General features: G+C 42.3%; 2 protein-coding genes and 1 pseudogene across 3 annotated transcripts; 2 read left to right on the forward strand and 1 right to left on the reverse strand.

Annotated features, from left to right (window-relative positions):
* The first annotated feature begins 170 nt into the window (after nt 1-170).
* Nucleotides 171-16,195, forward strand: LOC117854472 (ABC transporter B family member 4). Of its 2 annotated transcripts, none has more exons than XM_034736672.2 (12): nt 171-630; nt 9,284-9,338; nt 9,531-9,706; nt 10,806-11,027; nt 11,134-11,372; nt 11,672-12,197; nt 12,287-12,560; nt 13,347-14,007; nt 14,383-14,611; nt 14,703-14,969; nt 15,049-15,312; nt 15,390-16,195. In XM_034736672.2, exons 1-12 carry the CDS (start codon nt 313-315, stop codon nt 16,032-16,034), a joined length of 3,876 nt encoding a protein of 1,291 aa, XP_034592563.2. In that variant the 5' UTR covers nt 171-312; the 3' UTR covers nt 16,035-16,195. The 2 variants fall into 2 exon arrangements, with proteins under 2 accessions (XP_034592563.2, XP_034592565.1); XM_034736674.2 differs by lacking the exon at nt 171-630 and adding an exon at nt 8,390-8,782.
* Nucleotides 1,463-4,492, reverse strand: LOC117854473 (uncharacterized; annotated as a pseudogene).
* A 4,256-nt stretch (nt 16,196-20,451) lies between the features above and the next one.
* Nucleotides 20,452-23,490, forward strand: LOC117857861 (uncharacterized). Its single transcript, XM_034740754.2, has 3 exons — nt 20,452-20,916; nt 21,427-22,722; nt 22,823-23,490. Exons 1-3 carry the CDS (start codon nt 20,734-20,736, stop codon nt 23,048-23,050), a joined length of 1,707 nt encoding a protein of 568 aa, XP_034596645.1. The 5' UTR covers nt 20,452-20,733; the 3' UTR covers nt 23,051-23,490.
* The last annotated feature ends 653 nt before the right edge of the window (nt 23,491-24,143 follow it).

Below are 24,143 nucleotides of genomic sequence, written 5' to 3' on the forward strand. Positions count from 1 at the left end.
GTCGTTAGAAAAACGGAAAGCATCAGTTTGATCGGACGTGCCTCCCACTGCTGCACGCATCCTGGTCGGTCGTCATGGTACGCTAGCCACGGATGATCATTTCGCTGCCCTACGTGGAGCCCAAGCACGCGCACGCACAATTCGTGAGACCCTTTTTATATGCCATGCGGCGCCGCGGGCGTCAAGCGTACCGCCCCGCGCGCGCCCCAAAGAAGCCTATATCATCAAGCAACTAGTAGTACTAATAACAAATCACAAACCAAGAAACTTAGATTCTATCATCAGCTGGTTCGTTCGTCGTCGTTGATCACCATGGGAGGGAGGAGGGACAGGGCTGAAGGTACCGACGGCCGGGAGAGGGACGGCGCTGCCGGCGATGGAGGAGGAGGAGGGGCCGCCGGAGCAGGCCGTGAGAGTTCGAAGCCGCCGCCGCCGGCCGAGGGGCGCGTGCCGCTGCACTGGCTCTTTGCGTTCGCGGACCGGATGGACACCCTGCTCATGGCCGTGGGCGCCCTCGCCGCGGTGGCCAACGGGATGGCGCAGCCGCTCATGACCTTCATCTTGGGCGATGTCATCGACGCCTTCGGCTCCGCCGAGTCCTCCCACGACGTGCTCCACAGGGTCGAAAAGGTGCCAGAGCGGAGCTTACTTCTTCTTGCTCCATTTCTTTTTCCCTTTTTTTCCCTTTTAACCTCTGGAGAACTTTCAGTTCTTAATTTGTTGGGTGGGTGTCGGTTTGTTTGGTGTTTGGCACATAATTTTTCAAGAGAACAAGAATGGGAGGGACGACACGACACCTGGACCATTACATCATCATCACTCTTACCTTTTTATACTCCTCCTGTTTTTTTAATATGCGATGTTAGTTAATTAATTATTATAAGGGCCTGTTTGTTTCGTAGGAATTGAAACTCATTCCAAGAAATACATTCTAGATATTGGATTCCACCGGAAATAAAGTACTCAGAATTTGATTCAATTCATTTTTTTTTGTTTGGGTGTTGATGGAATTCTTTTCCATGAATCTAATTCCATATTCCGTTTGGATAGCTAAATATGGAATTTTCTCGTAGCAATCGGAATACCAGTTTGTCCAGTAGCAATCGGAATACCAGTTTGTCCAGTAGCAATCGGAATACCAGTTTGTCCAGTAGCAATCGGAATACCAGTTTGTCCAGTAGCAATCGGAATACCAGTTTGTCCAGTAGCTACACACTCTATTGTTTAATATGGAATTTTCTAATACCAGTTTGCCCAGTTTGTCACAGACAACCGCATCACAGAGGAATACCAGTTTTCTCTACTGGTCTGAACAAAGAGAAGATCAGAGAAAGATAACACGAGGTCCAGTAGCAGCAAACGAGGTCCAGTAGCAGCAAAGTCTAAACAAAGTCATACATTATGATTATACACACTCAAAATGACATGACTAATGAGCATAGTGATAGTAATCAGCATCTAAGCATGCATCACTTTTTGAGTTGCTTTAAGAGCCACCTTTTCCTCATCCCCACTGGAAGCACCAACAAAGACTCATACTTGCGTGCATTACCGGTCAGGATATCAAATAGGTCCAACAAAGTGTCTTCATCCAATCCTTGTACCTCATTCAGTGTGTTGAGAATTTCTTTTGATGTTGGACCTTTAGGTGCTTCCTCCTTGAGTGCTTCAGCAAACTTGTCCATTTTTTCAGCCATCATAGAGGTAAAAGAGTCACCTGACCGTTGCCTCTTTAAACTTCCTGAAGTTGCCAATGATGTGGGCTCTTTGTTACTAAGATCTTCCTTACTCATGTCTTTTGAGCTCTCAGCTGCAGTCCTTGCCGCTTCACCGGTAGCATGGTCTTTGCCAAACACAAAGCTGATTGAGTCCCAGTACAAGACAGTCTTGTGCCTATACCCAGAAGCTTCTTTGTTTTTCTACAAAAAACAAATGGTTAATACATGTATATCCAACCTAAACTCTGTTTTATACTGCAGAGATAACACTGCATAGATAATGATGATATTTTGTAAAGCAAGTATATCTTCTGACTAAAATTGTAGGAGGACAACTACATTCTTAGATAACTAGAGCAGACACGATGAAAGCAAAAGGGAACTATTTCAAATTGACAGCCAATCAGAGGAGACACAATGATAAATCCCTAGAACCATTCCACTCCCCCCACAATCCAATGCTTATGTTAAAGACCCAAATAATCCCCTCCACTGTTATGACTAAAGAAGGTTTAGGAGTGCCATTTGCACTGACACAGGACACAGGATGGTCAAACCATGCATGTGAGCAGGTTCAGATAGGAACAAGAACTTGGTCAGTTATCCTAGAAATTATTCAAACATCCACATGCACATGATAAGGGAATCAATAGCATCAGCCTATTAAGGGCTCATTTGCATCAAACCAGTGTGTAGTTCACTCTGAATTTTTTATACACTCTAAAATTGTGGATTGCACACTGTCCAGGTTGATTGCATCTGAAAAAAGACTTGAATTACCCTTCCTCTGCTGATAGACTGGACCAACCCATGAATACTGAGCTTATCAAACAGGTAGCATTATAGGTTAAATAACTCAAAAGCACAGAAGGCCATGTGGCAAATTTGGAAAACATATCATCATGAACCTAACCATTTACTAAAATAGATTCATAAGAGAAAGGTAACTTGAAAAACATACAAGGCACATATTGTTTCCCAATCAGTGTGATACTTAGTTTTGCAGCATATATTCTTTGCAAGTTCAATATACTTCTTATGCATGTAAGGAGTACCTACAAACAAACAGACAGGTCCTATTGCAAACTTACCGCCACATATTCTTCCCATACAGAATCACTATCAATAGATATTTTGTTTTTTTCCAATCCCAACCAAATCCACTTGATTCCAGCATACCATTGATGATAGTGTAGTGTTTGTCAAAAGTCTTGTTCCTCGCCATGATATTGTCTTTTGAGATGTATAGACATGAGACTTCCACCCATTCTGGCATCTGTCACCCTTGTTATAGTACTCCACAAATGTGTCAAGAAGAGCCTTGTCCATGTCATCATTCCAAGAAATGTAACCCCTGCCCGAGCCTGACTTCTTGCCCTTCTCCATATCCTACAGGAAAAATATTCACAAAAGGTTATTAGTAAAATATTAGGAGCAAAACCAAATATCATAAGTTTAAGCATGCATTGATGATAGAATTTATCATACATTGACCACGTCTTGCTTGGTAATCAGCAAACATTTGGTTAGCTTTGGTATCCCTAAAATTGCTCCATTCATTTGTTGATTGAACATTGGTAATCATACCCACTTCACTTTGAACTTCATGAGGTTCAAAAGATATTACTTGATCAACTTGGTGTATAAGTAAATCATCCATATCTCTCTATCTATCAATTACAAAGTTGTGCAATATGCAGCAAGCATTAATGATCCTAATCTGCAAGAATTTAGTAGAAATGAGTTACATGCTAGCTAGGGTCATTCAGAGGTGAATTTCAAGCTAGGTTACTACGGAATACCTGATTTTGTAAGTCAAAATATGAGTTGCTTCTTAGTATAGCCCACCTCATCTTCAATAGCCCAAATGTTCTCTCTATCACATTTCTAGCAGTTGAATGGCGCAAATTGAATAGTTCTTTGGCAGTGGATGGGTTATGCCCTTGAGCAGCCTACTCATTCAAGTGGTAGCGAGTGGATCGATATGGAGCAAGAAAGCCCGGTCCATTGGTGTATCCGGCATCTACTAGATAGTATTTCCCACTTGGAATAACAAATGCATCGTCCCGAGACATTGCATCACGTATCACACGTGAATCTGAAGCTGATCCTTCCCATCCCGCTAAGACGTAAACAAATTTCATGTGACGATCACAAACCCCTAAAACATTGGTGGTAATCTGTTGCTTCCTATTCCTATACCTCCCTTGGTCAGCCAAAGGCACAAAAACGTCAATGTGTGTACCATCTAATGCTCCAAGGCAATCTTCAAACCACTTCCACTTGGAATCCTCAGGTTCTATAGCTGATGGATCAGGAAGCTTGATAAATTCGTGGCATAATGATAGAATACCTCTAAGCACCTCATTGAAGTGACGGCAGATTGGCTCAGGTGACCATCCATATGAGCTACGAATCATCCTCATCTTAGTGCCATGACCCACTACAAGCAAAAAGATTGCTACCTTTTCTTCTACTGACATATTCTTGTTATCAAACATACCACATCTCTCACGTAAGATGGCACATAGGTCATAAAATGATCTCTTAGTTAGGCGCAAACTATCATAGCAATAGACATTTGATCCTTGGTACAGATTTCTTAGCATTTGTTTGCGTGTAGCGACATCTCTCTCAGCCACTTCATCTGGATCAACGATATATCTAGGTCTCTTACGCTGATACCAGTGCACAATCATGCTCATGACAGCAGAAACAAATAAAGCAGCCACTCTTTTTCTCTTTTTCCTACGCATCTCTCTCATTTGCTCCATGCTTGTATTAACCAAGTCTATGTTGTTGTCAGGCATCTAAAGCACATATGCAAAAAGGAATGTTTTAATTTATCATCAAAAAGGTTCATAATTAACTAACTTAGCACCCAGCATTGGAAAAGAAATGAGGCCCATATGCTGCAGTAACCAGTAAACATCACCCAAAAATACATACACTGTCTATTTCGAAAGCAACTGAGGCCCATATGCTGCAGTAATAATGTTTAGATATAGTAGTCAGGAGAGAAACTGTTATATTCATCTAAAGCAACTGAAGAATACATACACTGTCTATTTCGAAAGATACTGTAATTGCTGTTACTGGACCGGTCTACGGTCACCCAACATCATCGACCCAAAGCTATGATTGTCATTTGTACAAGGAAAAAGAGGGCCTATAAGCTGGCGTGTTACACTCTCTAAGTCCCGGTCACATGAAACTTCTACTGGTGTTTGTTTGCAAAAAACAATCTAGTAGCGCTTTGTGTCTTATTATATTTTGTTATCCTGGTAGAACATCTGGTATGAGGTACAATCCTAGATCAGCAATCAGCAAAAGTCATTGATTATACAGAATGCAAAATGCCACCAGTCATTATGTTCAAGCAGACAACAGAGGTAATTCTAATCCAGACAAGAAAGTTTTCAGTCGTTTTTATAAGACAATAGAAGGAAAGCGATGTGCGCTGATAATTTAACCCTCAAATATGGAAAGCTGAAAGCGATGCATTACAGAGCCGTGGCACAAGTGGGCATAAACAGATGACATATATCAAGAACAAGAGATCAGAGTAAATATTGCATTGATTTCTAAAGTGAAGTCCTTTCGATCATCATCAGACCAGTAAATAAATTATATGTTTAACACAAAAGTAAATGAAAAAAAATTAGAAACTACACAAGAATCTAAAAATTAATACCGAAACAAGTTTTCAGTTATCAGTGTTGATTGAAAGAACTAGTCTGTAGTCAGCAGTATAGCAACACTAAAGATAACCTCAAGGCTTGGACATATAACCTCTAAGAAATAGATGAACCACAGAGTTTTGATGCAAATTTAATGGCCAATGGTGGAATATCTAGAAGTGATCCAATTAAAAAAGTTGATAATGCTCCTACTTCAGGGAAGAACCTGACATTGGAAGCATTATTTGGGGCTGCGTTTATGAGCGAACTCCATTCCAAAGATGCACCAGTTTCTATTCGAGGATCTGTAACTGGTGGTCCTAATGAGTTTGCAGAGACAGGCAAAACTCTATTGTCATCTAGCCATGAAGGATACTACCCTGTTGAACAGACCCTATCCTTCAACAATGCTAAAGATGCTGCTGTCCCTAAAGAACCAGGACTTGAGTATTCAGCACTAACTGGTGGTCTAAATCAGGGTAACACTAGCTTTGATAAGAAAGGTGTGGAAATTCATCTGCCTGAAGAATATAATTTGTTTATGATGAATGACTCTCTGCCTGGTCAAAATTCTGATATTTTGCCATCAGTGAGATCCAACAGGGTTGAAGGGCTATTACCTGAAAAGGCAGTTGATGATCTCAGCTATAGGCTTCAAAGTCTTGTGCCTGGTGATGCAGAACACATTCAAGTATCAGAAATATTTGAAGGGTATAGCAACAAGTATTTGAAGGGTACATTAATATGAACTTAGCAAGTACAAGACACTATGACAAAGAAGTATCTAGACGTGGAGTTACATCTCTATTTTCACTCAAAATCAGTAGGTAAACAGTGATATGCTGAGTAGCTATGCATAAGCACTGTCAAATGCAGCACGAGATGATTAAAACCTAATTACCTCAAATCTACAACAAATTACCTCAAATTAGAGGACGCAACAACCAGATCAAAGCACAAATAGTAAGAGCAAAGTGCAATCAGGGAGGAGATGCACGAACCCTAGAGACGAAGTGCAATCAGGGACGGTGGCGAGGTAGACTGGGGCGTCGAAGGAGGGGTGGCAGAGAAGGTAGACATCGCCTTCTTCGTGGAGGAGGGGGCGGCGGAGGAGGAAGATGGGGAGGCGGAGGAGTGGCTGGCAGCTCCGAGTGAGCGGATCTGAACGAAGGAGGAGCAGGTGGCGGAGGAGGGGGCGCCGGAGGAGGGGGTGGCGGAGGAGGCAGCAGAGGAGGGGGTGGCGGAGGAGGCGGCAGAGGAGGGGGCCGTGAAGGAGGCGGCGGCGGAGGGGCTGGCGAAGGAGGTGGCGGAGGCGAGTCGGGAGAGGGAGGGGGCGCGGCGTCGGGGAAGGGAGGCGAGTCGGGAGGGGAGGCGAGTCGGGAACTCGGGATGGAAACGATTTCTTCATTTTAGGCCCGGAATGTGTCGCAGGCAATCAAATTGGCCCGTGGAAATCACTGGAAAGACGATTTCCAATTCCACGTGCAGCCAAACAGGTCGGCCCAGGAAAAGAATTCCAATTCAGCCCAATTCCTGCGTAACAAACAGGCCCTAAACGTAATTTTCTAAAAAAGGAAATAATATGCAATGGGAATAATATTAAACAGGAGCCAAAATTAACCTACCAGACGTAAATATTGTACATGAAATTCAGATAAACCACAATGCTTCGTGCGAATCTATATGCCATGCTTAGTTATTTATACAACTATATATTTCATAACAAGAATATCGTATAGTTCAAATTATTTGAGTGGTTGTTTAGTTATAAATCAAAACTTCGAAATACCATTTGTAACCGAATTGATTGGGCCCTTCTCCAGCGATATGGTCACCGCCTATATATGGTTAGTCTGACTTTTCCTCGCAAAATAAAGTTAATATTGAGTTGTTTATTTAGATCAGTTAGAGCTAATGGTTAACTAGTGGATTGTACGAATAGTTGTTAACTGGCTAGATGAAAGTCGTTCGTCGAGAAGTACTCCCTCCGTTCCAAATTATAGATCATTTTAACTTTTCTAAAAATTATAGATCATTTTAACTTTTCTAAATATAGTATTATACATTTATACATAGGGTATATCTAAGTGTATAACAAAATATATAAATCTAATAAAACCACTTAATAGGATAGGAGTTGAAACTTCCAGCCCACCAAGACCCATCTCAACCTTATCTTCTTTTTGCTCACCTTCTTCACCAACCTTCCATTGGATGATAACCCACTGAAAAAATATTGGATAAAAAATATTGTCCAACATTTTTTTTCAAAAAGTTGAATCAACATTTCTTGAGGAAAAAGTTGAACCAACATTTCTTCAAAAAAGTTGAACCAACATTTATTCCAAAAAAAAAAGTTGAGCCAACATTTCTATAGAAAAAGTTGAATCCAACATTTTTTGAAAAAAAGTTGCACTAACATTTTTTCAAAAAAAGTTGAATCCAACCTTCTTCTCCGGCTTCGGCGGCCGGTGAGGGCGGCGGCAGTGGCAGGGAGGGAAGGGAGCTAGGATTTGGATTTGCACGAATCTCAAACAGTGGAAGGTTCGATGCATTCCTACTTTCCAGAAGATGGATAGGTTTTCCGAGTGCTGGATAGTTTCAAATGGGGACTCCTATCTAGATAGAAGTTGAAACTTCCAGCCCACCGAGGCCCATCTCAACCTTATCTTCTTCTTCCTCACCTTCTTCCCCAACCCTCATATTTGATGATGGCCACTGAAAAAATATTGGATAAAAAATGTTGTCCAATATTTCTTTGAAGAAAAGTTGGACCAACATTTCTTCGAAAAAGTTAAACCAACATTTATTCGAAAAAAGTTGAATCCAACCTTCTTCTCCGGCTCCGGCAGCCACGATGGCAGCGGGGCCCACGGTAGGCGGCATGGGAGGGAGGGGAGAGTGGTGGGGCCCGTGCGGGTGCAGCAGCGCAGGAAGGGGAGGGCAGCGGAGGCAGGGCCCGCGCGAGGGTGGTGACACAGGCAGGGGAGGGAGGGGAGAGCGGCGACAGCAGGCCCGTGTGACGGCGGCGGCGTAGGCAGGGAAGAAGGGAAGGAAGCTAGAGTTTAATTTGATGTAGATCTTATGGACCTTATTATTTGCATGAATCTCAAATACTAAGTTTCGATGCCTTCCTACCTTCCGGAGGATGGATAAGTTTTCCGGTTCCAGCTCTAAAGATTCAGCCCATAAGGTACTTCGGCCCAAACCAATCTTCAAGACTGCTTGTGTCTTCCTTTGGCTCTGCTTCCTGAGTTCGGAGAGACAAGGCTTACCGTTGCCGGCGGCTCGTCGCAGCAGCGAAGGCAATGAGGAGCCTGCGAATATGCCTCGGCCGCTTCCATGTGCGGCAGGATGATTTGATCCGTCTATTGATGAAATCTGGTATTCCCAAATCAACACCCGCAATCTGATCTCTAGGAAGTCTGTTCGTCTTTTGTTTGTCAAGTTTGCGATCTTCCGCGATGATGATTTCCTTTTTCTTTTTAAAAAGGGCGCAACTTGCATGTGTAAAATGAGTACTCAAGATTTTCGCTCATTCCACATGGAATTAATTTCGTAGCTTGTTAGTGCCTTGGCGTTCTGGACTTCTGGTACTTGCTGTACTAAGTGATAACGTGAACTGAATATTGTTGATGTGCATGTAGACTGCAACGCTGTTCTGTTGAGCAATCATGGATTCAAGTATGCTTTGATAGAGTCCTCGAAAAACAAGTATGCTTTGATAGAATTTCACCCCTACAGGCTACAATGCCACACAATCAGAATCTAGAGAAATATGTTTAGTAATTTTTAGTAACAACTCAGATGAGTCTGCCTTTTTTTTCCCTTCTCATTCCTGTTCTATTCTCTCTCTTTGATCTATGTCCCGTTTCTTATTTCCAGGTGATCATGAACTTTGTCTATCTTGGCATCGCAGCAGGGCTTGCTTCAACACTTCGTAAGTGGATTTCCTATTCAGAATTAATATATCATATCCATTTCTGGACAGAAGTTACCTTTATCCTCCAATTTGAGAATTTGTCAACAGATAAAGAAAGAGTACTTATACAAAGTACTGTTTTCTAGAGTTTCTTTTTAAGGAATGAATATAGAAAGAACCCTTCAATTTATAATTTGATATTTGTACTAGAGGTATCTTGTTGGACAATAAGTGGAGAAAGACAAGCAGCACGAATCAGAGCCTTGTACCTCAAGGCGATTCTGAGACAGGATATTGCATTCTTTGACATGGAGATGACTACCGGGCAAGTGGTTGAAAGGATGGCAGGAGATACATTCCTCATTCAAGATGCCATTGGAGAAAAGGTACGCAGTTTTGAGATGATAAGAAGTGAAAGGCTAACAGAAAAACCTTTACTAAGTTGTTAGATGATATGGACATCTACGATCAATATGGTGCAGCTTATGGAAAAGGCTATATCTTTAAGTGCATTGTTCGATGGTATAGATCTCAACAAATAGTGGGGCAAGGATTTTGTATTTTTTTTACATAAAAGCTGCTTTTTTGAAAATGGAAATATATTCGGCCTCTACGATAAACACACACACCCAAGTTCTTGCTCAATCTTCAGCTCAATAGCTTATCACAAGTAAATAAAAGGAGAAAAGGCACACAAATAAAAGGAAGTAACCTTAAGCAATGTCTATTATTGCTTATCCATCCATTCCTAGTGAAAATGCACAAAGCGTCCAATGCTTTGCTCGCCGAGTGGACGGTTTGCCTTGTGTCCTCGCACCGTCCATGAGCTCGCCAAACGCCTCGACACAAGAGCTCCAACTTCTGAAAAATCACTCAAAGGAAGCAGCACGGACCTGTGCACCTACCTTTCACCTGTACAGAAACTAAAAACTTCTTCCTAGAAATGATAAATTAGTGAGAGAAATAGAAACATATCATTCTTATTTTGCATTTAGAAAGAAAGTTTAATTTAGATTTTTTTGGTCCACGGCATGCAGGGTTTGGGTTAAGTACTCAAGTTAATTTTCAGTTAACAATGTGAATTTGTTACAAAAGAAATGAGTTTTGATTCTACTCCTCTAATGGGCAGTGTATCCAATAGTTGTGCAGTGCTACGCATTGCTAAAAGAAATAGACAAGCTACATATGCCCCCAATTCAGAAATAATGACTTCATACTAATTACTAGTATTATTAATAGTGAAAATTCGCTTTATTGTGATATTTTTAAAAAGAAATTTGATTGTGTTGCCAAAACCAAAATGGAGACTGGTTTCAGACAATATTGATAGCATGAACTTGCTATGTAATGTTGCGAAGTGTTGTAAATTAGAGTTCTTACAGGAAAAAATGAAATATGTATTTGTTTTGTATGTGAGCGTCTGATAAAATGTAAGCAGTGCTTCATTGTTAATTATCTGTAGTGTTATGCACATATTCTATTTAGGTTGGAAAGTCCATACAACTCCTTTCTACTTTTATTGGTGGCTTCATTATTGCATTTGTGAGAGGATGGCTCTTAGCCCTTGTTATGCTCTCAAGCATTCCTCCAGTTGCCATTGCTTTTGCGACTGTATCAAAGCTTAGGACAAGACTCTCCTCCCGCATGCAAGCAAAATATGCTGATGCTGGAACTGTTGTTGAACAAACACTTGGAGCCGTTAGAATGGTTAGTGCTACTAGGCACTTGTTTATCGTTATTAGTCATCCTTGGGTCTGTCACTACTAAGGTCTTGATGTTCTTTCAACCTGGTTTATCTTCTTATGCTTTGAAGGTTGTTTCATTCAATGGCGAGAAGCAGTCTATAACAACATATAACAAGTTCATAAGAAAAGCATATGAATCTGCTCTACAAGAAGGTGCTGTACAAGGACTTGGATTGGGTTCAATAATGACAGTCTTATTTTGCAGTTATGGATTGGCAGTTTGGTATGGATCTAGATTGATAGTTGAGCGAGGATACAATGGTGGCATGATTATTTCTGTCATAATGGCTGTCATGATGGGTGCAATGTAAGTTTCAAAAACTAATGATGATCCTCTGAAGGATTCTTAAATGAGCAATGACATTGATGATAAATGAGCCGTGTTTCTCCGTGGATGTGCCACAACCTTCACTCTGACTATAACAACTTCTACTTGTTAAAATGCAAAGTATAGTGTTTGCACTTTGGAGGATAACATTATAACTTGTGATATCAAAACAACTTTCCAACACATTTGGAATCACTTATGTTTCAAATATGGTCTTTCCATCTCTGTTTTTTGGACCATTTGCATGCTGATTTCAGTTACATACTTCTCTACTGCAGGTCCTTGGGTCAGGCAACACCATCAGTGACAGCTTTTGCAGAAGGTCAAGGAGCAGCATATAGAATGTTCAAGACAATTGAACGGAAACCAGATATCGATATATATGACACCACAGGTATTATATTGGAGGACATCAAGGGTGATGTTGAACTGAAGGATGTGTACTTCAGCTATCCTACCAGGTCTGAACATTTGGTATTTGATGGATTCTCATTGCAAGTACCAAGTGGAACAACTATGGCCCTAGTTGGAGAGAGCGGCAGTGGGAAGTCGACTGTGATCAGTTTGGTGGAGAGGTTCTATGATCCAAAGGCTGGAGAAGTTCTGATTGATGGTGTTGACATCAGAAGAATGAAGCTTGGATGGATAAGAGGAAAAATTAGTCTCGTTAGCCAAGAACCAGTGTTGTTCTCAACTACAATCAGGGAAAACATTGCTTATGGGATGGAAAATCTAACACCTGACGAGATCATGAGAGCAATCAAGCTTGCAAATGCTGCTAAATTTGTTGATAAGTTGCCAGATGTACACATAAACTAATGCACTCATATTTAACTTATTTTCTAACGTTCTTCCACACAGTGATTAAGCAGTGATTTTGTGAAACATTACAGGGTCTTGACACAATGGTTGGGGAACATGGAACTCAACTGTCTGGAGGGCAAAAACAAAGAATAGCAATTGCTAGAGCAATCGTAAAGAACCCTAGGATATTGTTGCTTGATGAAGCAACCAGCGCATTGGATATGGAATCTGAGAGGGTAGTTCAAGAGGCATTGAATAGGGTAATGTTAGAAAGGACTACAATTATTGTTGCTCATCGCCTAAGCACAGTGAAGAATGCTGATGTGATATCCGTCCTGCAACATGGGAAGATGGTGGAACAAGGTATACCATGTGAAAGTGGGAGACTAATTAAAAAAATCTAGAAATGGATATATTTTCCTATAACCTCTAGAAGATTTATTGTTCATATGCTGTCCCAATATGCTGTGCTGTAAGATTTTAGGCCCCACAGTACAATATTTATGCCACATAAAACTATAAATATAAACAAGTTACGTCGTCGCATTTTTGTAGTCTTCTATTCTTGTGAGCACAGTTCATCTAGATAAACTGAAATTTCCCATAAGGTACGAAATTGATGTTTCTGATCCTAATCGACAAATAGCTGATAGTCTATTTACTAATCCTGCAATAGCCTTAATACACCCTTATGGACATCCTAAAACGCTAAAAAGCATTACTCCTTTTTTAGGGAATAAACTATTATTTCGTTTTTTAGTGAAAACAGTAGGGAAGCCCCTACTGTAGTATATATATGTTATAAAAATAAACAGAAGAGATATATGAAGCCTGAGCCGGAAGAGAAGATGGATAAAGACAAGCAGCAAGAACAGCTAGACAAGTGATCATAGCCAAGAAGAATTTCTAACGTTGCTTTCATTCTATGAAGTTGCAAATAGGCTTCCTTAGAAAAATCTGTTCTCCATTTTTGGAATGATGGTCTGATTTGTCTAAAAATACAGTTATTTCTCTTTTCCGAATAGTCCAAGATGCAATGATAAAGACTTCCGGTCTTCAATTTATTTTGGAATAAAATATTATTTCTTTTTTGCTCAGCATATCTGCAAGTTTAGGTACATGACAGTTGCTTGTGTGAATTCTGAACAGGTTCACATGTAGAACTGATGAAGATACCTGAAGGTGCTTACTCTCAGCTGATACATCTACAAGAGACTCGGCAAGAAGCAGAATCTTCAAGTGTTAACCCAGATTTGTTAGTAACAAATGGTTTTGGTTCCAGATCTATTAATAACAAACCAAGAAGCCAAAGTATCTCCAGGAGATCAACTAGTAAAGGCTCCTCTTTTAGGAATAGTGGTAGTAACTCTTTCCGTGCTCCGCTTGGCCTACCTGATCCAATGGAATTCAGTGAAGCTCCTGATGTACAGGAGACCACAGACAAAATTACTAGTGCTCCAAGGAAAGCTCCAATTGGTAGACTCTTCTATCTGAACAAACCAGAAGCTTTTGCACTTGGACTTGGTTCTATAATTGCTGCGATGCATGGAGTCATTTTTCCAATATATGGGATATTGATTTCAACTGCGATAAAGGTGTTTTATGAGCCACCAGCAGAACTACTGAAGGAATCCAGGTTCTGGGCAAGTATGTTTGTTGTCCTAGGCGTTTGTGTGTTTGTTCTGATTCCAATAGAATACTTCCTGTTTGGATTAGCTGGTGGGAAGCTTGTGGAGCGCGTACGGTCACTGACATTCCAGAGTGTAATGCGCCAAGAGATCAACTGGTTTGATAAACCTGAACACTCGAGGTGTGTATTCAATCTTTCTCTTATCATTATTTTTCAAAAAAATATGTTTTCATGTTATTCTAAGAAAGAAACATTCCTCCAGTTTGTCATTTTCAAGATTTTACAATTATGAAATCCTTGTTGTTGCTCTAACTAAAAGTGCACTGCAGAAATCTTATAAACCATCTTCCTAGTTTAAGATTCTTAACACTACAAAATCATAAATTGTGTTGACCTGACCGTAAGAGGTAATATTGTTATCTTACAACTATTGTGGTGCAATATACTCTTGTTGGCCATCATATATGCTTTTGATGAACAGATTGTATGCTAGTTAGCAGTTAGCACTATACCCATCAACTTTACTCATACCACGAGTTTCATTCTTTGCTTCAGTGGATCAATTGGTGCAAGGCTATCAACTGATGCTCTGAATGTTAAGCAACTTGTTGGGGACAATTTAGCACTGAATGTCCAGACTCTGTCAACTGTCATATCCGGCTTCACAATAGCAATGGTGGCAAACTGGAAGTTGGCACTGATTATCACTGTGGTGGTTCCTTTTGTGGGTTTCCAAGCCTATGCTCAAATGAAGTTCCTTGGTGGTCTCAATAGAAATGCAAAGGTGCATATGATGGATTAATCACAAGTATTGTTATTTACAAGCATCTATCCCATGGCAAATAACTTATGTCTAATTCTTTGGTGGGATGCAGTTGAAGTATGAAGAAGCAAGTCAAGTAGCAACTGATGCAGTTGGCGGCATCAGAACTGTGGCATCGTTTTCTGCCGAGAAGAAGGTGATGGATGCCTATGAGAAGAAATGTGAATCTCCAACAAAGAAAGGAATAAGAGAAGGTGTTATTGGTGGCTTGGGGTTCGGATTCTCATTCCTCACCTTCTACTTTACATATGCTCTGTGCTTCTATGTTGGTGCCAAGTTTGTTCAGCAAGGAACGGCCACATTTCCTGAAGTGTTTAGGGTGAGATCAATTTTTTTATCTATTCTGTACAGGATTGGTCGTTTCACATGTTGTGGTTAGCTGATCAAGTGTCTTTCAGGTCTTCTTCGTATTAGTTTTAGGAGCAAGTGCAATCTCACGAGCAAGTGCTTTTGGTGTGGACAGCACCAAGGCTAATGATGCGGCAGCATCTGTCTTTGAAATTCTTGACCGTAAGTCCAAGATCGATTACAGCAGCGAAGAGGGTGTGATCATCACAAGTGTGAGGGGTGACATTGATTTCCAGAATGTGTTCTTCAAGTATCCGTTACGACCAAATGTTCAAATCTTCAAGGATCTATCAATGAGGATTCCTTCTGGAAAGGTCAAATTCAATCAGAACAAAGCACCAATTTGCACATTTCCACCGGTACTAAATTTTAGTGGTTGCTATCCTTGCAGTCTGTCGCACTAGTTGGGGAGAGTGGGAGTGGGAAGTCCACAGTGATCGCGCTACTCGAAAGGTTCTATGATCCGGACTCCGGTAAGATCCTCTTCGACGATGTGGAACTTCAAGCCTTCAAAGTTGGCTGGCTTCGGCAGCAAGTGGGGCTAGTTGCCCAAGAGCCAGTACTGTTCAACGACACCATCCGCGCCAACATAGCTTATGGGAAGCAAGGGGAAGCATCTGAAGATGAAATCGTTGCTGCTGCTGAAGCTGCCAACGCACATCAGTTCATCTCCGCGTTGCCTGACGGGTACAACACCATCGCTGGCGAAAGAGGGATCCAATTGTCAGGTGGGCAGAAGCAGCGTATTGCCATTGCGAGGGCCATCATAAAGGACCCCAAGGTGCTGCTGCTGGATGAGGCAACAAGCGCGCTAGATGCGGACTCGGAGCGAGTGGTGCAGGAGGCGCTGGACCAGGTGATGGTCGGTAGGACGACCGTGGTGGTAGCACACCGTTTAGCGACGATCAGAGGTGCAGATATCATTGCTGTACTGAAGAACGGGGCCGTAGCCGAGAAAGGCAGGCATGAAGAGTTGATGCGGATAAAGGACGGAACCTACGCTTCGCTTGTTGAGCTTAGCTCTAGTTCTGCATGACCTGATGAGAGCTTGGGCATTATTCAAAACTTAGATGATGCTCACATGGATTGGATAGGGATAATATGTAAATGGTTGCTACTCAAGGTTCTACTTTAAGTTAACTCTTATTCTGGTGATAAGCGAAGAGTCAGCATGCATCACTCGTTTCTATGTGCAAATTTTCGTACGATTTATGGGAATTGACTAGTTAGGATCTATCCAAGTTTGTATAGGTAAATATCGTGTATGTGTCCAAAAGAGCTGTTGTTCGTAATAGTTATTGGTTAAACAGATTTGGAATGCACCAAATTAAAAAGGCTATGTCTAAAAAAAACTAACACTAGTAGAACAGGCCGAAACGAGTAGATGAACGAGCAGCTTGTTGTCAAATGTCAAGCTTGTTGCAATAGTGATGAATGAGCAGCTTTGATTTCCTATAGCGAACCCATCCTGTGTCTCAAATCGTTGCGCCCACCCACATTGATATCACTAAGAGAGAACTATTTATGTGTCGTTGTTACCAACCCTACGTCGTCGCACCCAATGCATTCAACTCATTCAACCTGCACATACTAGCCGTCAGCCATAGCTCCAAAAGGATTAAAGAGGCCATGTTGAAACCTTCGTGCTACTCCATCCATTTTAAATTGTTAAAATATCAAAATGACCTATAATTTGGGACGGAAGGAGTAATAACAATAAGAGCATCCCTCTAATCCAGCAACCACCAAATATGGCGCAGGGTGTAACCGATAAACAGAGAAGATACAGTGTAAGTGTTTAACTCTCGATTCTCTCTAATTCACTCGAAATATGAGTACAAGATCTTTTCTTAAGCTCACCAAAATGCCGAAGGTACAGATGGGATCTGCCAATTGCCGCAGCCGCCTTCAGACAGAGTCGGCTAGTATCGTCTTCTTTCTTCCTATCTTCTACTCTTTGGCAAACATTTCCTATATGAACGTGCCGCAGTTATAGCCATGAATCGTGTATTACATGGACTACCAATCTGGACCAAAGTATATTTTAGTTGGGCCTTGTTGCACGCTTCTTGGTACAGCCTGTTTCTTTAGTTAACTCTTCAGATTCCTACCCTTTCAGTTTCACCATAGTTTCCCTCAAGTTTAGATGCCTTCATGCTTCGTGACATGGGGCCTCTAAAATGACGTCTCCATGGAGGATACTGTTGTAGTCGCCTATCTAGAAATCCGACACTAATAAAGTCCTTCTATATTAGGAAAATGCAAAACCCATGAAGAAGAAGAAGAGAGATGCTCGAAGTTGTTGTTTATCGTGAACGCCGGTGAAATCCTAGGTTACCGTTGACGGCAGTTAGCACGCCAATTTATGAACCGCAAGCACACAGATCAGTTGTAGCTCTTCCCTTAAAGTAATCTTCCAAGATTTATCAATCCATGGAACAAGTGGATTTGCACGTTTAGCTAAGCACTAATCTATGTAACCGAAGGTTCTTCATGTATGATAAGATTGACCTAAAAAAACTAAACGATCTAGATTAAAGCAAATAGAGAGTATGAACATGAATAGATAGATAAAACGCTTGTCCTAGGGATCCAGGATCACTTGTAGATGCAATCGCCAAGCATGAAAGGACTTGATCTAAGTGTTATTATGAGTGGATGTGAACCATGCCCAACACTTTCTCTCTCACATGTTGTCACTACACAAGGATACTCAACTATTGGATGATAAGAATATGGCATGATGATCATTCTAGGTAAGCAAATAAGCAACCTAAAGTAGCGTTGGCTAGCCATTACATGAAAGAGCATCATCAAGATATGATTGATAACAAACCGATCTTAAAGAAAAGGTTCAACGATTACAAATCAAGATCTCTGTACAACCCTGAAGACAAATAGAGATTTTACCCCATGATCTTACACATGTTGACAGTATTCTGGGTAAAGATCGCCCTATAGATCAACTTGACCGAAGATAACGACAAACGGGGGCCGGAAAGCCCAAGGCCTATCAGCCTGGGCACCTCCAAGCCGATCGGCTTGGAAAGTTTCTCCTCCTCTAGTGCTCCGCTTCGCGTGATTTCTTGCAGATCCAATCTTCTCTCCGTTTTTCCTCCTTGTGGCGGCGGTGGATGGTGTTTCCATGGTGTTTTCTACTCTCTCTCCTGCCTCTTTCTCAAGTAATCCATGAGGGGTATTTATAGTCTCCAATAGGCGGCGGCTCTGGGTCAATGGTCGATGGAAAACCTCTAGAGATGTTGTGGACGTCACGCTGAAGAAACGGGAGGCCGACCGGGCCCAAGAATGGCTAGGCCGATCGGCCCAAAGGGTCCCAGGCCAAATATTCATTAAGCTCTTTATGTAAACCCCCTTATTTATGTCTTATTTCCTGTGATAATGCAATACACTCCAAAATACAACACATATGTGATAATGGGGTTAATTCAGGTGCCAAGTGGCAGGTTAGTATAAGAATAAGCATAAAAACACTAGTTAAAATAACAGTAAAAGTGTGTAAATAATGAACATCAACAGTTACGCCTTCACCCCTGGAGGTCCAGGCCCTATCATCACCACTACCACATATGTGGTCGCTCTTGCTGCTATTGTCACTGTGCTCAAGCATAGCCTATACTACCATCGTCATCACCTCGGATCTTTGCCATTGCTATCTTGCTATCATGGTCTCACGCTAATGCAAAGTGTTGTGGCGTGTGCCCTTCAATCCACCACCATTCTAGCTCGTCACGTTGCACATGCATCCTGTTAGGGATGGATTTAGAGGGTGTAGGGAGGGGCTCAAGCTCCCTACCTCCTTACAACCAATGGATCCTCTGAGCTCCTTCCTCCTATCTCCACTACCTTTTAGAGAAAGAAGGAATAGAAAAAAGAGAACTACTTTTTAGAGAAAGAGGGAATAGAAAAAAGAGAAGAAGAAGAAGGGACTAGTTCCACTCATAAATCCGGTTGTCACCTCATATCCTCATTTGTGATGGATAATACCTATAAGTGGCTAAGTAAATGGTGTTGGATAGTTATGCTACCTTACTAAATAGTACTCGTTGCCCTCACAACCGACGACTGCTTAAGTTGCATTAGCTAGATCTCTGCCCCTCATGTGTGCTTTGCTGCCACACTTGGCTGCAGCGCTACTGCCTACTATGCCATAGTCTGCATAAGCCATAACCACATAAGCAAGATATTTTTTAAAAAAACAAAGGCCAAGATAGGTAGCAAGCCACTAGACGTACGCCTTCACGAAGGATACCTACCGTTGCAGTTAGATGTAGTTAGAGCAGCTCCACCATATGTTCTAAGAGGTGCTAGAAGGTGTCACAAATATTTTCTATGTGCTTTTACGCTGGATCGAGGATGAGGTGCCGCGATTAGGAAGCACTATCTTAGCTACAATGCTTGTGTTTTTTGGAATACTAAGAAGATGAAATATGGGTCACATCCAACTGGGGTGCCCACTTGGTGCTTCAAATGAAGTAATATTTTCTTTAGAGTTCGCTTTATTTAGTTTAAGTTGAGGTGTTTTGTTTTAGATAGCACTGAACGACATGTCCAGTCCAGCTTTATAAATTTTAATTTTAGGATAATTGTACGCTGGAGCTGCTCTCGCTACCATTTCCGTCACATAGGTATATTTGGTAGAGCTCTATTTGATTCTGATTCTTTATGGGAGCTGATTCTTTAAGAGAAGTGATTCTGTGGCTGAAAGTGATTCTTTTTTATTTTCTAGCATAAATTCTTAAAATCAGGATGGAGAATCACTCCACAGAATCAAGAGAAGCTACTATTTTTAGCTCCCAAACTTTAAGTTCATTTTAGAGAATCACTTCACAGAATTAGTAGAGAATCACTTCTCTCTGGAAAACTGTTTCGCAATACTTCTGCTGGATTCAGACAGCTTCCAAACTTTTAGTTCATTTCAGAGAATCACTTCACAAAATCAATAAAGAATCATTTCTCTCTAGAAATCTATTTGGCATGACTCCTGCTAGATTCAGCTTGTACCAAACATGATCACAGTGGTACCGCCGATCCTTGTGGATGTGAAAGTCGAGCTAACCGAACTTGGGCTATGTTTAGTTCACTCCAAAATTCCAACCTTGGCCCTACGCAAAAAGAAGATTCCCCATCACATCAAACTTGCGGTACATGCATGGAGTACTGAATGTAGACGAAATCAAAAACTAATTGCACAGTTTTGTTGTACTTTGCGAGACGAATCTTTTAAACCTAATTAGTTAATATTTGAACAATAATTTACAAATACAAATGAAACGCTACAGTGTTGCAACAAGGCCTTGACTGTGTTCGGAGCGCGAAAGATGTTGGCCTCGGAGTCGGAGCTCCCTCCCTGATTCCCAACGTTGGCGCCCCGCCGCCCATAAAGAGATACTACACGCATACAGCCGCGTAGTCGCTGACCGTCCGGGTCCGCTACGACGCCGTGTCCGTCCCGTGCGTCCGCAGTTACGCATACACCCTCCTTCCCACACACAAAACGCAGTCACGCACGCCATCCCTCTCGAAGCTTCCTCTTCCTCCGGCCGCCACCGACCCGAACCCACCCCAACGCGGCGGCTCCCTTGCCACCATATATTCCTCTCCCCGCCTCCCGCCGTCGAGGATCGTCGAGAGGAGAGGAGGGGAGACGAGGAGAAATTGAAACGCGTCTTTAGATCCAATCGGAGGAGGGGAAGGGGGAGAGACAGGATTTGAGGATGGATTTCGAGCTGCGGCAGGCGCGGGAGAAGCTGGAGCGCGAGCAGCGTGACCGGATGCAGCGCGCCAAGGCCAAGGCCGAGCGCGAGCAGCGGGCCAAGGCCGAGGCCGCGCGCCGCCGGGAAGCGCTCGAGGCCTCCCACCGCGAGCGACGGCTCGACGCCGCGCGCGCCCAGGAAGAGGTAACCCCGGCCCCACCGCCACGCCCTAGTACCGTAGACGCTGATTACATGCGATATCTGTATGAGAAATATATTGGTAGCACGGAATTATTCGGTTGGCGTGCTTTAATTCCTCTCCCCGGTTTAATCGGCGAACTTTTTGATATGTTGCTCCCCAATTTGATCGCGGAAGAAATATTTTGATCCAAAAACCTGATTGGGGGCTCAAGGCGATGGACCCTTTACTGGATTATTAATTTCGGTTTCTATCCACTTAATGGGAGTAGTGCAAACCCTTGTACTAGTCTTGTTAGGATTCTCGTTTACTGATCCCTTGTACTAGTCTTGTTAGGATTCTCGTTTACTGATTGTTGTAATTAAGCTACTTGCATTGTCAATTTTCACTACTTGCTGCGGATCATAAGTTCCAGAATACCGATTATGTTTGTACTGCTCATCTAGCAACTGTAGTCCTAATCTTCTATTTTTGCCACTGTATGCTGATAGAATCATCTTTTGTACTTCTGATAGGCTGACCAGAAAATGGAAGAAGTGATGCAGCTGGGGAAGGGGGTTTCATTCTCGCACATGTTCGAGGCACTTCAATATGATGGCCCTGGGGACAAGATCAAGCTACCACCATCTTCGTTTAAGGAGCTGTCTGATGAAGGGGCTCTGGATAAAGGTCCCATGTACTTCAGGCTGTCCAAGGTTAGGGACACAGTCCCAGGTGCCGCTATGAAACAAGACACTGAGGAGGCAACCTGTTGTGGTGTTCTCGAATTCACTGCAAGGGAAGGCTCTGCTGAACTCCCGTTGCATGTTTGGAACAACCTGTTCCGGAGTGACACCCCAGACGTCCCTTTGATTGAAGTCAAGTATGTCAGTTTGCCCAAAGGAACATATGCAAAGTTGAAGCCAGAAGGGGCTGGGTTTTCGGATCTCCCTAACCATAGAGCAGTCCTTGAAACAGCACTCCGCAACCACGCAACGCTATCTGAAAATGATATTGTTGTGGTGAACTATGGGCAACTGCAGTACAAGTTAAAGGTTCTTGAGCTGAAGCCCGCATCAAGTGTGTCTGTCCTAGAGACAGACATTGAAGTTGACATTGAGGGATCAGATTCAGTTTTAGACAATGAAGAGAACCAACATGTGCTTGTTCCACTTGCAATTGGAAAGGTGGAATCCAGCGTTGTGGAAGAAGGAAAGTTCAGGTACTACAAATTTACAGTTGAAGAAAGTGTGAGTGAGAAAGTAGCTTCTGGGCGTGCTAATATTGAGGTTAAGATTGACACGGATGCAAGTGGTGGGGACACTGATATCTATGTTTCAAGGCATCCTTTGGTATTCCCAACTCAGCACCGACATGAGTGGTCTTCTCATGAAATGGGTTCAAAGGTTCTTATACTCAAACCACGGGATTCTAGTTTGGTCAGTGGTGTTTACAGTATTGGGGTTTATGGTTTCAAAGGGACTTCTAAGTACCAGCTCTCTGTAGCTATCAAGGATGTTAATAGCCAACGGGTTGGTGAGCATGCTAGTTCCTCGGGAAGTGTCGACGCTGATTCAATGCTGTGTAGGAACTGTAAGCGCCATATAGCCAGCCGATCTGCTCATCTTCATGAGGCGTACTGCATGAGACACAATGTTGCCTGCCCGCATGATGGCTGTGGAGTTGTTCTCCGGAAAGAAGAAGCAGCAGATCATGTGCACTGCAACAAGTGCGGGCGAGCTTTCCAGCAGAGAGAAATGGAGAAACATATGAAAGTCTTCCATGAGCCACTGCAGTGCCCCTGTGGGGTGGTTCTGGAAAAGGAAGACATGGTATGTCTTGCCTTCTCTCTTTATACCAGCTGCATACTTGTAACTTACTTTCTAAAGCATATTTTTTCTTTGACTAAACTATTTTTTAATTATTTTTCAGGTCCAACACCAATCCTCAACCTGCCCCTTGCGCTTGATTGTGTGCCGGTTCTGTGGTGACACAGTCCATGCTGGCGGAGAACCACTTGATGCTCGTGATCGGCTCCGAAACATGTGTGAGCATGAGAGCATCTGCGGATCCAGGACCGCGCCATGTGACTCCTGTGGGCGATCGGTTATGCTGAAGGAGATGGACATTCACCATATCGCTGTTCATCAGAAGAGCTGATCACCCAGAGGCACAGACCTGAGCTGAGCTTGCTGATTGCCCAAAACTTAGAAATTGTTGTTATCGAATTTCTGTCCACCGAATCACGGTTCATCAGAAGAACTGATCACCCAGCGGCACAGGGCTGACCTGAGCTAAGCCTGCTGATTGCCCAAAACTACGAAATCTGTTGGATCAAACAAGACCCCTTGGGACTGCAAATACGCAATGTGTTACTGGTTTGTTGTTTGTGGTGTTACCATGGAGAAGGAAACACACTGGCGGTGGTGTTAATTGTTATGTCTGTATCTTGTTTCTGTATACATTGTTTATGAGTCTTCTTTTACATTTCAGTATTATTTACATTTGTTTAGAGAGATTCTTATAAAAAACCGTGAAACATGTGTACAATCATTTTTAGTACTCTTTTCTTAATATATTGATACGTAGCTCTTCAGCTCTTCTGGGTGTTTGAGAAAAAAATCATTTTTAATACGTTGTATGGGTATTCATACTCCCTGTAGCAATAGTCCGCTCTCTTTTTCCTCGAACAACACGGAGAGCTGCATGCCATTTTATTAAAATTAACAAGACACAATTGTCCACTGTCAATAACAGGCGTGCGCTTGTTGGTCTTCCGTCCAGCCTCCAGAGTGTTGTTCCTTCTTGGGACCTCTGAATGCACACATACGAAGACACTTCGCTGCTGAAGCTGAGACTCGCCGGCCGCCGCCTGCTACACCGAAACCGCCAACCATCTGTTTCCAGTTCTTCCGAAGTGCCATCAGGAATCAGAAGAGGGAAGGGTGGCGTGCCTACAAAGAAAAATATAGCAATATTACAAACATATATATGATATATATCACATATGCGAACAACATTTGGGTAAATATAGATCATTTTTTCTGCTTGGAGCACGATCACTAGAATCAAACGCACATATAACTACATGAAAACCATAAAAACAATAAAATGTAACAAACTAAACTAAAACGGATCAGTTGCTGGTCTGCTGGAAACAGCCTAGCTCCAACAAACATCCAAATAAAAAATGCACTCTTGTTAATCCCATAACGAAACTGGTGAATGTAGTAGTAGCACAAAATGTAGTGGA

The sequence above is a fragment of the Setaria viridis genome, chromosome 5 (genome assembly GCF_005286985.2).
Source record: "Setaria viridis chromosome 5, Setaria_viridis_v4.0, whole genome shotgun sequence".
NCBI classification, from domain to species: Eukaryota; Viridiplantae; Streptophyta; class Magnoliopsida; order Poales; family Poaceae; genus Setaria; species Setaria viridis.

Excerpts from the sequence above, each read along its gene's own strand:
- LOC117854472 (XM_034736672.2), top strand. The coding sequence starts at position 313 with ATGGGAGGGAGGAGGGACAGGGCTGAAGGTACCGACGGCCGGGAGAGG. Across the intron at positions 12,561-13,346 it reads TGGGAAGATGGTGGAACAAG|GTTCACATGTAGAACTGATG; the intron begins GTATACCATGTG and ends AATTCTGAACAG. Across the intron at positions 14,970-15,048 it reads CATTTCCTGAAGTGTTTAGG|GTCTTCTTCGTATTAGTTTT; the intron begins GTGAGATCAATT and ends AGTGTCTTTCAG.
- LOC117857861 (XM_034740754.2), top strand. The coding sequence starts at position 20,734 with ATGGATTTCGAGCTGCGGCAGGCGCGGGAGAAGCTGGAGCGCGAGCAG. Across the intron at positions 20,917-21,426 it reads CCGCGCGCGCCCAGGAAGAG|GCTGACCAGAAAATGGAAGA; the intron begins GTAACCCCGGCC and ends TACTTCTGATAG. Across the intron at positions 22,723-22,822 it reads TTCTGGAAAAGGAAGACATG|GTCCAACACCAATCCTCAAC; the intron begins GTATGTCTTGCC and ends ATTATTTTTCAG.